The sequence below is a fragment of the Macaca nemestrina genome, chromosome 4 (assembly GCF_043159975.1).
Source record: "Macaca nemestrina isolate mMacNem1 chromosome 4, mMacNem.hap1, whole genome shotgun sequence".
Lineage (NCBI taxonomy): Eukaryota > Metazoa > Chordata > Mammalia > Primates > Cercopithecidae > Macaca > Macaca nemestrina.
This window is the reverse complement of record NC_092128.1, coordinates 121,558,212-121,575,192: the sequence shown is the minus strand read 5'-3', so window position 1 is coordinate 121,575,192 and position 16,981 is coordinate 121,558,212. Positions and strand designations below refer to the sequence as shown.

At 41.1% G+C, this 16,981-nt stretch overlaps 1 protein-coding gene across 9 annotated transcripts in view; it reads left to right on the top strand.

The window, feature by feature from the left end:
* Positions 1–16,981, top strand: part of LOC105492381 (cordon-bleu WH2 repeat protein) — a 300,253-nt gene that overhangs the window by 113,740 nt on the left and 169,532 nt on the right. For 5 of the 9 annotated variants that reach the window (XM_011759456.2, XM_011759453.3, XM_011759455.3 and 2 more), the window contains exons 3-6: positions 6,447–6,657; positions 8,939–9,167; positions 12,068–12,112; positions 16,191–16,288. In XM_011759456.2, the coding sequence (XP_011757758.2) occupies positions 6,447–6,657; positions 8,939–9,167; positions 12,068–12,112; positions 16,191–16,288 (583 nt within the window). The remainder of the gene's footprint in view (positions 1–6,446; positions 6,658–8,938; positions 9,168–12,067; positions 12,113–16,190; positions 16,289–16,981) is intronic. The other 4 variants (XM_011759450.3, XM_011759454.3, XM_011759457.3 and 1 more) reach the window with 1 other exon arrangement.

Below are 16,981 nucleotides of genomic sequence, written 5' to 3'. Positions count from 1 at the left end.
TGTCTCTTTGTCTTTTACTTCTGAAAACCTCTAATATTTGAGACAAACTATAATGTGCTTCAGAGTAATGCTCTTTTTGTTTAATATATTTGAAGATCTTAGGACTTTATGTCAACTTTCCTCTGCAGAGTTGGGAAGATTTTTGCCATTATTTCTTTAAATAGGCTTTCCACCACTTTGATGGTGATCTGTAAGTTTCATAGGCTTTCTTTACTTTTTCATTTTTTTTTTCCTTCTAACTGGTTAATTTCAAATGGCCGGGCTTCAAATTTACTGATTCTTTTTCCTGCATGATCAAGTTTTCTGTTGAAGCTCTGTCTATTGGGTTTTTCAGTTCAATCATTGTATTCTTCAGCTCCAAGATTTCTGTTTGGTTTCTTCTTAATACTTCTGTTTCATTATTAAATTTCTCATTTTGTTCATGTATTGATTTCCTAATTTCATTTAGTTTTAAAATCTGTATTCTCCTGAAGCTCATTGAGCTTCTTTAAGATGGCTATTTTGGATTCCTTTTCAGGTAATTTATGGATCTCCACTTTTCTGGGGTTGGTTACTGGGGTTTTGTTAGTTAACTTTGGTGGTGTTGTGTTTACCTTATGCTTTGTGATCCATGTAAACTTGTGTGTGTCTGTGCATTTGAAGGAGCAGACACCTTTAGTCTTTACAGACTGGTTTTGGCAGGTAAGGATCCACTCCTAGCTCACCAGACTGATATTTTTGCCTCTGGTATCTCAGTCAAGCTGAGTTTGAAGCCAGGTAAAATGGCTGTTTCAGGGAGTGCAGTTGGGACTGAGCTTGGGAAACCTGTCACCAAGGGTATGAATAGACATGTCTACCAGCAGGCCACAGTCGAGAGGGGCGGGAGCCAGGGCACATGACTACTTCAGTATCTGCAGTTGGGTCTGAGGTCAGCAAGCATGTTACTAGGGGGATAGGTTGGATATGGCCCCTCTCAGGAAATGGAAGATGGGACTTTTGGAAGCACCACAGCTCTTTGTGGTTGGAGCTGAGTTCATAGGAGGACAGGGATGCTTTCAGTCCACAGCTGGTACCAAAGCCTATGAGCCTGCCAGCAGGCTGTGGGCCTCATTTCTCAGTGTATCCCTCCTCAGTCTGCGGCTCTACCAGGGTTTCACAATCTTCTTTCTGGATCCCAAAGCTCTTACAAAGGAACTTCTGTGCATGGCAGGCTGCCAAATCATTTTTTCTGTTGGGGTACATGAGCCAGAGACCTCCTGTTCTACTGTCTTACTGATGTCACTCGCACCTGTGTGTTTACCAGTGCCCTGTGAGTTCCCAGTCTTCAATTTATTTGGTAATATCTGGAAACCATAATTATGTCCTGCAAGAATTATGCAAGTTACTTACTAAGGAATAGATCAGAGGGAAAAAACCTGTGGCCAACTTCTTGGGAAATTCATAGGAAAAGAGAGTTTAGCTTTAAATAAATAAAAATATTCTGCTAGAAAAATGTAAAAGATATAAATGCAGAGAATCCCAACAAGACACTTCACTAGAAGATCCCTCCTAAGACACATAATCATCAGATTCTCCAAAGTCAAAATGAAAGAAAAAATGTTAAAGGCAGCTAGAGAGAAAAGTCAGGTCATCTGTAAAGGGAAGCCCATCAGACTAAAAAATGGACCTCTTAGCAGAAACCTTACAAGCCAAAAGAGCTTGGGGGGCCAATATTCAACATCCTTAAAAGAAATTCCAACCCAGAATTTCATATCTGCACAGACTAAGCTTCATAAGCAAAGGAGAAATAAGATCCTTTTCAAATAAACAAATGCTGAAGGAATTCCTTACCTCCAGACCTGCCTTACAAGAGCTCCTGAAGGAAGCACTAAATATGGAAAGGAAACACCATTACCAGCTACTAACACTAAAGTACAGAGATTACTGACACTGTAAAGCAACCACTAAACAAGTCTGCAAAATAACCAGCTAACATCATGATAACAGGATCAAATCTTCATATATCAATACTAACCTTGAATGTAAATGAGCTAAATGCCCCAATTAAAAGGCACAGAGTGGCAAGCTGGATGAAGAACCAAGGCCCATTGGTATGCTATCTTCAAGAAACATATCTTGCATGCAGTGACACACATAAGCTCAAAACAAAAGGGACTGAGAAAATTCTACCAAACACGTGGAAAACACAAGAAAGCATTGGTAGGCTATCTTCAAGAAACCTGTCTTACCTGCAGTGACACACATAAGCTCAAAACAAAAGGGACTGAGAAAAATCTACCAATCAAATGGATAATAGAAGAAAGCAGGAATTATAATACTAATTTCAGACAAAACAGATTTTAATTCAACAAAGATCAAAAAAGACAAGGGCATTACATAATGGTAAAGGGTTAAGTTCAACAAGAAGACATAACTGTTTTAAATATATATGCATGTAACACAGGAGCACTCAGACTCATCAAGCAGTTTCTTAATGACCTTCAAAGAAACTTAGACTCCCACACATTAATAGTGGGAGACTTTAACATCCCGCTGACAACATTAGACCATAAAGATAAAAAATTAACAAAGATATTCAGGACCTGAACTCAGCACTGGATCAAATGGACCTGATAGACATCTACAGAACTTTTCACCCTAAAACAACAGAATATACATTTTTTCATTGCCATGTGTCGTGTACTCCAAAATCGATCACATAATCAGAAATAAAAGACTCCTCAGCAAATGCAGAAGAAATTAAATAGTAACAACCAATCTCTCAGACCAGAGAGCAATCAAATTAGAAATCAAGACTAATAAATTCACTCAAAACCATACAATTACATGGAAATGGAATAATCTGCTCCTGAATTAATTTTGGGTAAATAATGAAATGAAGGGGGAAATCAAGAAGTTCTTTTAAACTATTGAGAGCAAAGATACAACATACCAGAATCTCGGGGACACAGCTAAGGCAGTTTTAAGAGAGAAATTTATAGCAGCAAATGCCTACATCAAAAAGTTAGATCTCAATTTAACAACCTAACACTACAATTAAAAGAGGTAGAGAACCAAGAGAAAACCAACACTAAAGCTAACAGAAGACAAGAAATAACCAAAATCAGAGCTGAACTGAAGGAGATTGAGACACGAAAATCTATTCAAAAGATCAATGAATCCTGGAGCTGTTTTTTTTGTTTGTTTGTTTTAATTAATAAAATAGACTGCTAGCTAGGCTAATAAAGAAGAAAAGAGAGAAGATGTACATGAACACAATCAGAAACGGCAAGTGGGGTGTCACCACTGACCCCATAGAAATACAAATAATCATCAGAATATTATGAACACTTCTGTGCACATAAACTAGAAAATCTAGAAGAAATGGATAAATTCCTGGATACACACACACTCTCCCAAGACTGAAACAGGAAGAAGTTGAATCTCTGAACAGACCAGTAACCAACTCTGAAATAGAATCAGTAATAAATATTCTACCAACCAAAAAGAAAAGAAAAAGCCCAAGAGCAAACGGATTCACAGCTGAATTCTATCAGATATACAAAGAAGAACTGGTACTATTACTGCTGAAACTGTTCCCATAAATAACTAAATAAGTAAGTAAGGATGAAGGACTCCTCTCTAACTCATTCTATGAGGCCCACATCATCCTGATACCAAAAACTGACAGGGACACCACACCAAAAAAGAAAACTTCAGGCCACTATCCTTGATAAACATCAGCGGAGAAATCCTCAACAAAATACTGGCAAACTGAATCCAGCAGCACATCAGAAATCTTATCCACCACAATCAAGTAGGCTTTATCCCTGGGATGCAAGGTTGGTTCAACGTATTCATATCAATAAATGTATTTCATCACGTAAACAGAACAAAAGACAGAAACCACACGATTATTTCAAAAGATGCAGAAGAGGCTTTTGATAAAAATTCAGCATCCTTTCATGTTAAAACCTCTGAATAAACTAGGTGTTGAAGGAATATACCTCAAAATAATAATAAGAGCCATATATGACAAACCCACAGCCAAGATCATATTGAATGGGCAAAAGCTGGAAGCATTTCCCTTGAAAACCAGCATAAGACAAGGATGCCCCCTCTCACCACTCCTATTCAACATAGTACTGGAAATTCTGGCCAGGACAATCAGGCAAAAGAAAGAAATAAAGGGCATCCAGACCGGAAGAGAGGAAGTCCAAACTATCTCCATTTGCAGACGACATGATCCTGTATATAGAACACCCCATAGTCTTGGCCCTAAATCTTCTTAAGCTGATAAACAATTTCAGCAAAGTCTCAGGATACAAAATTGATGTACAAAAATCCCTAGCATTCCTATACACCAACACAGTTAAGCTGAGAGCCAAATCAGGAATGCAGTCTCATTCGCAATTGCCAGAAAAAAATTATAAAATACCTAGGAATGAAGGTAACCAGCAAGGTGAAAGATCTCTACAAGGAGAACTACAAAACACTGCTCAAAGAAATCAGAGATGATACAAACAGATGGAAAGGAAGGATCAATATATATGCTGTGCCAATTAAACTAGCAATGACATTCTTCACAGAACTAGAAAAAACTATTTTAAAATTCACAAAGAACCAAAAAATAAACCCAAATAGCCAAGGCAATCCTAAGCAAAAGAACAAAGCTGGAGGCATCATGCTACTTGACTTAAAACTATACTATAGGGCTACAGTAACCAAAACAGCATGCTACTGGTATAAAAACAGACACATAGGGCAATGGAACAGAATGGAGAACCCAAAAATAAGATCACACACCTGAAACTATCTGATCTTTGATGAAGCTGACAAAAACAAGCAATGGGGAAAGAATTCCCTATTCAGTAAATGGTGATGGGAAAACTGACTAGCCATGTGCAGAAGATTGAAACTAGACCCCTTCCATACACCATGTACAAAAGATAACTCAAGATGGATTAAAGACTTAAATTTAAAACCTAAACTATAAAAACCTTGGAAGACAACCAAGGCAATACCATTCTGGACATAGAACAGTCAAAGATTTTATGACGAAGACTCCAAAACCAATTGCAACAAAAGCAAAATTTGACAAATGGTTAATAGTTAATCTAATTAAACTACAGAGCTTCTGCACAGCAAAAGAAACTATAGCAGAGTAAACAGATAACCTACAAAATAGGCGAAAATATTTTCCAACTATGCATCTGACAAAGGTCTAATATCCAGCATCTAAAAGGAACTTAAACAAATTTACAAGAAAAAAAACAAACCCCATTAAGCAGTGGGCAAAGGACATGAACAGCCACTTTTCAAAAGAAGACATACATGAGGCCAACAAACATGAAAAAAAGCTCAACGTCACTGATGATTAGAGAAATGCAAATCAAAACCACAATGAAATACCATCTCACACCAGTCAGAAGGGCTACTATGAAAAAGTCAAAAAACAACAGATGCTGGTAAGGTTGCAGAGAAAAAGGAACACTTATACACTGTTGGTGTATAAGGTAGAATTGTAAATTAGTTCAACCATTGTGGAAGACAGGGTGGCAATTCCTCCAAGACCTAAAAACAGAACTACCATTCAACCCAGCAATCCCATTACTGAGTATATACCCAAAGGAATATAAATCATTCTGTCATATGCACATGTACGTTCATTGCAGCACTATTTACAATAGCAAAGACATGGAATCAACGTAGAGGCCCATCAATAGTATGTTGGATAAAGAAAATGTAGTACAGATACACCATGGACTACTATGCATCCATTAAAAAAAAGAACAGGATCATGTCCTTTGTAGAAACATGGATGGAGCTAGAGGTCATTATCCTTAGCAAACTAATGCAGCAACAGAGAACCAAATATTGCATGTTCTCACTTATAGGTGGAAGCTAAATGATGAGAACACATGGACACATAGAGGGGAACAACAACAACAAACACTGGGGTCTCTCAGAGGATGGTGGGTGGGAGGAGGGAAAGGATCAGAAAAAATAACTAATGGGTACTAGGATTAATACCTGGGTGATAAAATAATCTATACAACAAACCCAAGTTTAGCTATGTAACAAACCTGCACATATACCCCTGAACTTAAAAGTTAAATCAAAAAGATGCATTATATTTATGAATAACTGAAAATTTAGTTTCTTGTATGCATGAAAAATATTTGTGCTAACAGACCTTAGATGATTCAACTCAACATACCCTTGGATTTAACTAAAAATATAACGATTTTCCAAGCTATTAATTATGATTTTTCTCTTTCAGTAGTGTTGTTTGTTAGTGCTGAAAATGTTAACATATTGCTCTACAACCATGCAGAAGGAATTAATGAGCTGCTGTTGTCTTTTTTCATAAGCACATCTAATTTGCTCATTCATCCACTTGTTCATTTGTTCTACCCTTATTTAGCCAGGCAAAAGAGAGAGTGCAGTCATTCCTAATCATCATGATTTGTTTTCCTCTTTTTCAGCCATGCAATGATGGACCTACTGGTTGAACTTTGCCTTCAGAACCACCTGAATCCATCCCACCACGCCCTTGAAATTCGGTCTTCAGAAACCCAACAGCCTTTGAGTTTTAAGCCAAATACTTTGATTGGGACCCTGAATGTGCATACTGTGTTTGTGAAAGAAAAAGTTCCTGAAGAGAAGGTTAAGCCTGGTCCCCCTAAGGTGCCTGAGGTTAGTAGGTACCTACATGGAGATACCTGTGTCTGAATGTGTGGCAGGTCCTGAGTAGGGGCCAGTGTGGCTCTTCTTATCTAAATACAATGCAGAGATCTGTGGCTGAGGCTGCTACTTTCATGCCAGGAAAAGCTAGGCACTAAACAGAGTTTGTTTTAGGAGACAAAATTTACAGAACTGAATAATGTTCATCGTTGTAACATTGCTCCTTTATATATTATAGAAGAGGAATTGACCTACAGTGAGCTATCCATTAGACCTTCATTCAAAGAGGGACATAGTCTCTAATTCTGTACTTTCTAATATGATAGTCACTGGCCACATGCAGCTTTTTTTTTTAAATTTGGTGTGTTTATTATTGTTATTGTTATTCATGTAGATTTTTCTTTTTTCATTTTAATTGACACATACAGCTTTTGAACACTTGAAATGTGGCTGGTGTGATTGAGAAACTGAATTTTTAATTTAATTTTAATTTTAAATTTAAATTGCCACTAGCTAATGGCTACATGATTGGACAGTGCAGTTCTAGAATTCTTCCTGACTCAGGAAGCAGTTGGCATCTATAGAGGATTTAAACATCTTCCCAGAGGAAGAGAATAAAAAGGGAAAACTTTTTTTTTTTTTAATGATGTCAGAAATATTTATTCATTGCATTTGGAGAATGTCTTATATACATAGCTGTATTCCAGGCTTTTATTAATTAAAATTAATTCTGGTAGCTTATTATATACTTTTATTGTTTTTGTTGTTGTTTTGAGATGGACCTTCACTCTTGTTGCCCAGGCTGGAGTGCAGTGGTGTGATCTTGGCTCATTGCTACCTCTGCCTCCCAGGTTCAAGTAGTTCTCCTGCCTCAGTCTCCGGAGTAACTGGGACTACAGTTGCATGCCACCACGCCCAGCTAATTTGTGTATTTTGTAAAGACAGGGTTTCACCATGTTGGCCAGTCTGGTCTTGAACTCCTGACCTCAGGTGAGCCACCTGCCACAGCCTCTCAAAGTGCTGGGATTACAGGCCTGAGCCACCATACCCAGCCTTATTGTACTTTTAAATAAGTCTTTGATACTAATCTTTTAGCTCAAATTAAAAGCAATGTTACTTTCAGATTCTTAGCAGATCTTCTAAATTTTCCTGCTTTTAAAAATGGCAGTGCAGCCAACATTAGTCTCCTATTAATTTCTAGGATTGATTGGTTAGTACATTCTCATTGTTGCTCTAGAACACTCTGACCAGAGATTATTCCTCAAGTAAACAGTGTTTGAGGCAGAGCATCTCTGTATATACCCTGCGTCTTCCCTTGACTTCCTGCTTCTCAGGGCAGGTAAGCCCAGGCGTATGCATGATTCTACTTGTTAGGGCAGGAGAGGACCAGTAAAGGAGCAGTAGGTTCCATATTGTCTCCCAAAATTTGTCGTTCTCCCAGCCGCTGGGCCCTGGTACGCAGGCTGGAAGAGAGCGTGAGGCCTTTCTTTGCTGCTCTTTTGTTCAATCTACATTTACTGTGTCCAGCTCTGCAGTGTCTTAGCACAATTAGGATGATCAGTAAAAACGCAAGAAAAATGATCAGTAAAAGTGGAAGAAAAATGACTACCACTTTATCTGCAGTCATTTAAAATTAGTATTAGTCAATTGAGTGTTTTTCTTCCTATTATACGCCTGGTATTTTTTTAAATAAAATATATTTCTAGTTTTAAATACATGTGTGTAGTGTGTATACATAAATACATGTAAGTCTGTGTACACACTGTATATGTTTCATATATGTGTGTCTATAGTACATATGTACACTATATATATACTTATATATACATCTATGTACATATATAGGTGTTCCTATATTTATGTGGATATTTTGACTCCTTAAAACTTTGACGTCATGTTTTTGGGGGGTTTTTCTTTAAATTATTCATACAACTTCCAAACTATTTTCTTTAGAAAATGCATATAAGTGCCATGTGTTCACATCTGGCCAGAACACTTGGAAGACAGTAAAGTTTATGTGTTGGATTTTAAATGTAGAGTCCTCCCTGATGTTTATTTCGCTGTGTTGTTAGCAGCTTGTTCACTAGTAAGAGATTCTAAACCAAATTTATTATTCTAGACATTTGTTTTTCAATATTCATTATGCCATTTTCCCCCATGACTCACTCAATTTGTGGAAGAAAGATTCAGGCTACACACAATCCTGTCCCACCCAACTGTCAAACTGACACAGGAATTGAAGCCTTGTGGGAGGATGTCTTACCAAATTCTTTTTGCCTATGTGTTCTTCCAGAAATCTGTGCGTTTGGTCGTGAATTACCTGCGGACACAAAAAGCTGTTGTGCGTGTGAGCCCTGAGGTTCCTCTCCAGAATATTCTCCCAGTCATTTGTGCAAAGTGTGAGGTCAGCCCAGAGCATGTGGTTCTCCTCAGGGACAACGTTGCCGGAGAGGAGTTGGAGCTGTCCAAGTCCCTGAACGAGCTCGGGATAAAGGAGCTCTACGCGTGGGACAACAGAAGAGGTGAGGCCCCGCTGCGTCTTATGCACATGCCCATAATCACATAGATGCGCGGCTTGCACATGTCCCCTGTTGGCTCTCCTCAGCACTCTCGGCAGCGCCACGGAGAGATGGGTACATGAAGTTCCAGGCAAGTCAAGTTGAAGTAGGCAAAAAAGAAATTTGGCCTGTTTTCCTTCCTCTGGATTGAACTGTGCCTCCTTTCTCCCAGCCCTGAACATGTCCTTTATCCTTTGTCTCCCTGCAAACTTCCATGACATAAGTAAAAGGGGAAAAGGTGAGGCGAGGTGAGAGCTTATGCTCTGAAGTAACTACTCCAAACCATCTGTAATACTTTATTGTGGGTTGGTGGCTCACACTTGTAATCCTGGCACTTTGAGAGGCTGAGGCAGGAGGATGACTGGAGCTCAGGAGTTCAAGACCAGCCTGGACAAAATAGTGAGACACCATGTCTACAAAAAATTTTAAACTTAGCCAGACGCGGTGGTGCATCCCCGTTCCTATAGTCCCATCTACTTGAGAGGCTGAGGCTGGAGGATCGCTTGAATCGAGGAGGTTGAAGCTGCACTGAGCTATTATCACACGATTGCCCTCAGCCTAGGCAACAGAGTGAGACCCTGTCTCTTAATTTTTTTTTTTTTTTATCTTGATTTTCTTTTTCAGTTGCCATTAGCTGCTATTCCCAGGTTTCAAACATTGCTCATATCTAAAACCAGTGGCAGAAATGCATTTAGCTGTTCTCTAAAACTGAACAGTTACAGTGCATGAGATCCATTCCTGAAGATAACTTTAGGGCCACCTTAGGCCTCCTTACTGTGTTGCCAGTGTCATCCTGCTCATCGTGTGAATCTGGCTCTTTGTATGAGGCCACTGTTAGAGCCACTGGTGAGAGTGGCAGCCCAGAGGCCTTGCTGGTGCAGAAACTGATATGTTGTGTAAGCACATGTTTCTGATTGATATAGAGTGCTAACTGCATATTTTAACTACTGTCAGACCACAGGAAATGTTATATTCCTTGACCTTAGAATGATCAAAATGGACTTTGTAAAAGTTTCTCTCCTAATGAGCCTCATTTGATATCTCTTGTCTCTGTTTCATTATTCCATAAATATTGAATAGGTTGAGTTTTAAAAATATATACATATTCAAGTTTTTCCTGTTTTTCTATGGCTTTTTTTCTAATTTTTTCCAACAAAAATGTATTTTTTCTTTTCTTTTCTTTTTTTTTTTTTTGAGATGGAGTTTCACTCTTATACCCCGGGCTGGAGTACAATGGTGCGATATTGGCTCACTGCAACCTCCATCTCCCAGGTTCAAGTGATTCTCCTGCCTCAGCCTCCTGAGTAGCTGAGATTACAGGCACCCGCCACCATGCTCGGCTGATTTTTGTATTTTTAGTAGAGACAGGGTTTCACCACGTTGGCCAGGCTGGTCTCGAACTCCTGACCTTAGGTGCTCCACCTGCCTTGGCCTCCCAAAGTGCTGGGATTACAGGCGTGAGCCACTGCGCCTGGCCATATTTTTTCTTAATACCAAGTTTATTGTGAAATCCATGATCATAGTGGAATCTCTGTCTAGTCTGCCCTCTCCCCACCAAGTCAGCCCTTGTCTTCCTGGGTATCTGGCATCTAGATCTGATTTGACATTCAAGAGAGGGTTTTGGCTCAATTGAGTGTAAGATACATGGACTATTTATTCCTTCAAAAAAAGTACTTTGACATTTGAGAATAATGCATCTTGTGTTTTATCCAGTGTCTTTTTAAAACACAGACAGAAATACTCTCAGCATCGCTGCACAGGCCTGGTGGCACTGAGTATATCAGCGCTATTGAAATTTGCTTTACATGACTCTCTGGAAACAGCTTCCATTTGTTAAGATAAAAAGAAAAATGAAAGGAAAACTGTTCCACATTCAGGTGTCTGTAATAAAAAGGCTTACAAGTGTTTCTGTTACATGCCACCACTTGAATGTATCTTGAAAGGTAGATCTTGAACCTGGCACTTGGGAGAAGTCATATAAAACCTGCCTGTCTGTGAAGGAGAGGACCCAGTCTAGCCCATGGTCACTGGAAATGCAGGAACTGAAGTGTTCATGTGATCAGGGGCCCAGAGCATTTCTTCTGATCCTCATACGGGGCAGAGCAGAACATACTGGTGCGGTCAGCTTGGCCGTTCAGATTTTGAAGCACTTCTGCCCTTGGTGGGAACTAGCTGCTTCCAAACCCCCAAGTCCCCCTCTCTACTGCCTTGGACATTTTGGCCCTTTCCACCCCACCCCCAAGGCACCACGAGCTTCCCCACCGTGGGGACTGTGCTCCAGCCCTGTGGCCAGCACCCCTCTCATCTGGACCATGCCTGTGCCATGCCAACTGTGACATTTGATTACCATCCCTGCCAAGTGCTTGCCTCCTGCTCACTGTCAAATATTTGAAAAGACACTTGTCCATAGACCATCCCCGAGGCTCCCTTTTTCCCCTACAACTGCCCTGGGCAAGCCTGCTGGGTGCTGCTGGAGGAGCCCTTGCTTTCACTCCTCTTGGTATTCACTTGGAGGAGAAAGGCATCCACTCCTGAGCCCTACCACTGCTGGAGAACAGAAGGGCAGCTGGCTGGAGGCAAGGCATTGCTAGGCAGAGGCCCGCCCTCCCCTGGAATCCCTGGTGGGGGCATCTTGAAAAAGCCAAGGGCTCTGCTGCCACCTGCGTCCACAGAGGCACTTAGCAGGCTGTGTAGCTGCAGCCCCGAGAGGGCCAGCCCAGAGAGGCAAGCTGACCCAGCAGGAGGCCTTCTCACTGCTGCAGCAGGACAGCCCCCTCTGAGCCTTGTGAGAGCCAAGGCCTGGCTCAGGGGCTCCCACACATCTTGAAGCTGGACCTCACTCTCTCATTACCTGCCTTTTCCAGTTCGTCTGACCAAAACTCAGTCCGAGCCTTCCCTGAGCTGTCAAGGTACAGTGAACCTGGGGCTTCCCGCTCCCCCTGTGAGGCTGCACTTCGCATGGCTCTGGGGTCAGAGCTGCACGGAGGTGATGTTTTTGTGCCAGGCTCCAAGGAATGGAAGTTTGGCTTGGGGCCCTTCTGGAGGTGCATGCCAGGCGGACATGAGATTTTGGTTTGGTTTCTTGATTACCTGGTTGGTTCAGAGAAGAATGCTTCTTATGAGAATTTGCCGTGATGAGAAAATGCTTCTTAGGAGAATTTCTCATCTAATTGGTGAGGAATGAGGGAGGCAGTCACAGAAAACAAATTCTGTTGCCCAGTAATTCAAGACAGAGCAGAAGTGGTGCACACAGGAAAGGCACCCTTTCCTTTTCACCTCTGCCTGCCCGTGCTTACCTGCCCCTGAAGGCCATCCTGCATGCTACAGAATTTGGGACAGTATGGATTTTAAAATTTAACCTTTTCTGTCATAGACAAGTATGCAAATGATTAGTCCAGATTTTGCATTTATTCCGACATCTATTTAAAAGTTTCTCTCATAGAGAGATTTCTGTACAGAAAGAGATATTTCTATACAGAAAGAGATGTTTATATGTATATATAGACAGATACAGAGATACATTGTGTTTGTGTGTATATATATATATATATACACTTAATCATATACACATATGCATATGCATATATAGAATGCCCGTTGTACATTTGCAGATGTTGACCTGGTCCCCTCCTTCCATTTACTGCTTACTGGCCTTGTCCTGGTCACTGAGTCTCCTTCTCTAGACAAGTGAGTGGTTTGGACTTGTTGGTCTTTAAGGGTCCTTCATCCTTCATCCTTCTCTGCCCCTCTGTAATTCATCTTTAACATTTTTCAAATCATTGTAATGCTTCAGAAAGCAAAACTTTCTTGCAGATTCAGTGTGCGTTTCCAGATTTTTCTTAATATTTAATTACTTGTAAATTAGAGTAAATTCAAACAAAATAAATGCCACCCTCAGCTTATCACACCATAGGCACCGTGGGTTCTAGAGCTCACTTGCGTATGTTCGAGGGCTGGCTACGCATCAGTTGTTCATTGTTGCTCTGCTTTATAGCCAGGCAGCCTCTGGACGTTTTGGCGATGGCAACACTGAGTTCCACTTTTCTCCCAAACCAATTCTTCTTCAGTGTCTGCCAAGCCTCAGAGGCCTCATAGGAGACCCCTATCAGTCAGTGACTGAGACCAAAGCCTCACCTCTAAAAACAGACCATCTGCGTTAGGCCCAGCTCAGCATTGTGAGTCTCAGGCCCCTGGTGCCTCTAGACAGCCGCGGGCTGTAGCTGCATGAGAAAAGCATCACTACTGTTGAGGGGCAGTTCTGGTGCCAGGGCTGTCCTGGACCCTTCATCAGGAAGCCGACCTCAGTCCTTAGGGGTGATGATCAGCCACTGTGTCATTCAAGAAGAGAAACAACAGGCTAGATTTCGTTGCAGTTTTCTGATGCAGTCTGTCCTTTCTGTGGTCAGTGTAATACAGCTTGTGTACCAGGAACATGTTCTACTTCTCGATTATCAGTAGGAGACTATGATGCCATCTGTTTTAACATTGACAGTTTCTCAACTTACGATTTTTCAACTTTACCATGGTGCGAAAGTGCTATGCATTCAGTATGCTCCTGGGCTTACGATAGGGTCACATCTGGATAAAGCCATCGTGAACTGACAATGTAACCCCATCGTCAGTTCGCGAGCATCCGTTGGTCCATGTCACATACCACTCAATTCTAGAAACATCCTTGGTTATAAACATACATATTAAAGCATATAATAGTTTAGATGTAGTCTTAACTGTGTGCTCTGTTTTCCTCTTTATAGCTCTGTAGCTAATAGAGGGCTTGCTGCAACTAACTTTGCAGCACGTTTGCACACATGCGTTGGTGCTGCTGCACCATGTTGCAGCGTGCCCTCTGGTTTGGGTACTGTGCGATGTGGAGCCTGCTTGGTGCCTCCGCTGGAGCCTCCTGCATGTAACTGCGTGTCCTGGCCCTGCCCTGGTGGCTAGGACACGCACCTCTGCCTCTACAGAGTGATTTCAGGAGCGCGTGTGCTGGGTTTTTGCTTTGCTGTGTGGACACTATCAGTGTTCACGCCTATGTTATTAATGCGCTGACTGCTGTGTGTGTTCTCTAACTCAAATGTGAAATCATATATTAGCAGATCAAGAAGTTAATTGAGGGTTACCTTATTTGCATTAATAGTCTGATGGCAGAATTTGTAAAATCCCAGTCCATGATTCTGCCACCAGTGGTCTAGTGCTCTTGCTCTTGTCTAGAGCAGTTGGCAGTGATATGGGAAAAACTATTTTTCTATCCTCCAGGAACACCTCCACTTTCCTTCCTCTTGTCATATCTGTATGCCCTGGCAGAGAAGAATAGAATGAAGTAATGACAAAGGCCTTTCCTGCGCAAATAAATGCATGATACTAGTGAGCAGTGTGCTGAGCTGTGTGAGTGCCATCATGTGCGCTTAGCGCACTCGCCCTCAACCTGCACATGAAGCTGCTGAGACTTGGAGAAGCTAGGTGGTTTTCCCAAGTGTGCCTCACACATGTGCGCTCTTAATCTCTCAGCAGCACTCCCCCAAGTGTGTTCTCCAGACCCTCAGCTTAAGCCTCCTTAGGGGCTAGTTTGACTGTGTAGTGCTAGGCCCTGCACCCAGGGCTTCTTGTTCTGGGGGTCTGGAGTGGGCCCAAGGATTCTTATCTCTCACAAGTTCCCAGCGATGCTGATGCTGCAGGTTCCGTCTTGCTTTGGGAACGACGACCCGTGGCTGTCTTGTCAGCTGGCAGGCACATCTGGGCTCCAGTGTGCTTGTCTGGAATTTGGAAGTGTCCAACTTGGCTCTAGAATCCTGATGAAGAAAAATTCAAGAGGGGTTGAGGATTTCGAGCTTCAGAAAAAAGGAAGAAGAAAACAGTTGCCCTCCCTAGAGAATATAATTTGAAAGGAAAACATTCTGGATGCAGTAGAAGGAAAATCTGGAAATGTGGTTCCTGGGAGATTTGATGTGGTTGTTTCAAATACCACCTGGGGAGCCCATACTGTTACTCCATTTTCTGGAAATGAGCAGGAAGGCTGCTGATTTAGTTAAAGTTTGTACCTCACTCATAATTCTTTTTTTGTTTTTTTTTTTTTTTGAGACGGAGTCTGGCTCTGTCGCCCAGGCTGGAGTGCAGTGGCCAGATCTCAGCTCACTGCAAGCTCCGCCTCCCGGATTCACGCCATTCTCCCACCTCAGCCTCCCGAGTAGCTGGGACTACAGGTGCCCGCCACCTCGCCGGGCTAGTTTTTTGTATTTTTTTAGTAGAAACGAGGTTTCGCCGTGTTAGCCAGGATAGTCTCGATCTCCTGACCTCGTGATCCACCCGTCTCGGCCTCCCAAAGTGCTGGGATTACAGGCTTGAGCCACCGCGCCCGGCCCTCACTCATAATTCTTAAAGCAGGTGTATTGCACTGATGTCACAGTCTTAGAGCTGTGCTGATTTGGCAGCCACAGGCCTCATGTGGCTCTTGCATGTGCCCAGTCCATACTGAGATGTGCTGTAAGCCTAAAGGCCTGCTGGATTTTGAAGACTTAGCACCAAAACCAATGTGAAATATCTCATCAATACTTTTTATATTGACTGCATGATAGAATGATAATATTTTAGATATATTGGATTAAATGAAATTATTACAATTAATTTTACTTGGTTCTTTTTAATGTAGCTACTAGAAAATGTAAAATTACATATGTGGTCTGGTTTAGCTTTCTATTGGACAGCTCTGCCCTAGAACTTTATTAATTTTGTCATTCTCCAAAAGAGCACAACCATACCCAGAGAAAACGCCTCCATCATCCCTAAAAGACTGTGTAAGAACCTGTAGTGATTTCCCAAATGGGCATGAGGCCTTGAGGACAGCTTTGAAAGAAATAGTTGATGGTTTTCCCTCTTTTACAAGAACTAAAAGTTTAAGAGTAGAGGATTCATTTATTAAGATTTTTAAAGTGAAGTATTTAATCTCTTGTTTCAGATTCTGAAAAATAACTTAGTGCTTTTTTTTTCCAGAAACCTTTAGGAAATCATCACTTGGCAATGATGAGACAGATAAAGAGAAGAAAAAATTTCTGGGATTTTTCAAAGTTAATAAAAGAAGCAATAGTAAGGTAATGGATTAAATACACATATGATTTTGTATCATGTAAAAAAATAGTCTCTTGAGATATATGCATTCAACCTGTCCTGGAACTTCTCTAAATAATTCTATTTAGGAATACTAATTCCTTCAGGTAAAACAGCTTATTAGCATGCACTGGAATGACGGGCTGTGCTTCCACACTTGATCCCAAAAGGAGTCGTCTTGGGTGATGGTGTTTTATTCACTGGGAGACAGGAAGCCTGTAGGCTCCTGATGACCAGGGCCATGAGCCCTTCTGCCTGCGGGTGTTCTGGTGCATCCGCAGACCTCTGCCTGTGGCTGAAACTCAGGAAATCTTGTTGAGATTAATGAATGAGTGAATGGATGTTATAATTAAGTGTAAACAGTCAATATTGCTATCAGTGAACTGTAGCTTATGCCTTGTGGCAGAGAAGAATATCAGTTATTGAACTTGTCTGCTTGCTAGTAATTTTTAGTTGTTCTTTGGTACTCCTGATATGATCTGGGAATATACCATGTGATAAGTTAATTTTATTGATCTTGTTGGTGTTTATGAAACACATCTCAAAGTCATATTTTGGACACAATATTCTAGAGTAATTAAGTCATAGTACCCAGAATAAAAATGAAGATTTTTATAATTAATTATAAGATTATCAAACCCATAAATGCCTTCTGATTACCAAGAAAAGAAAATGCT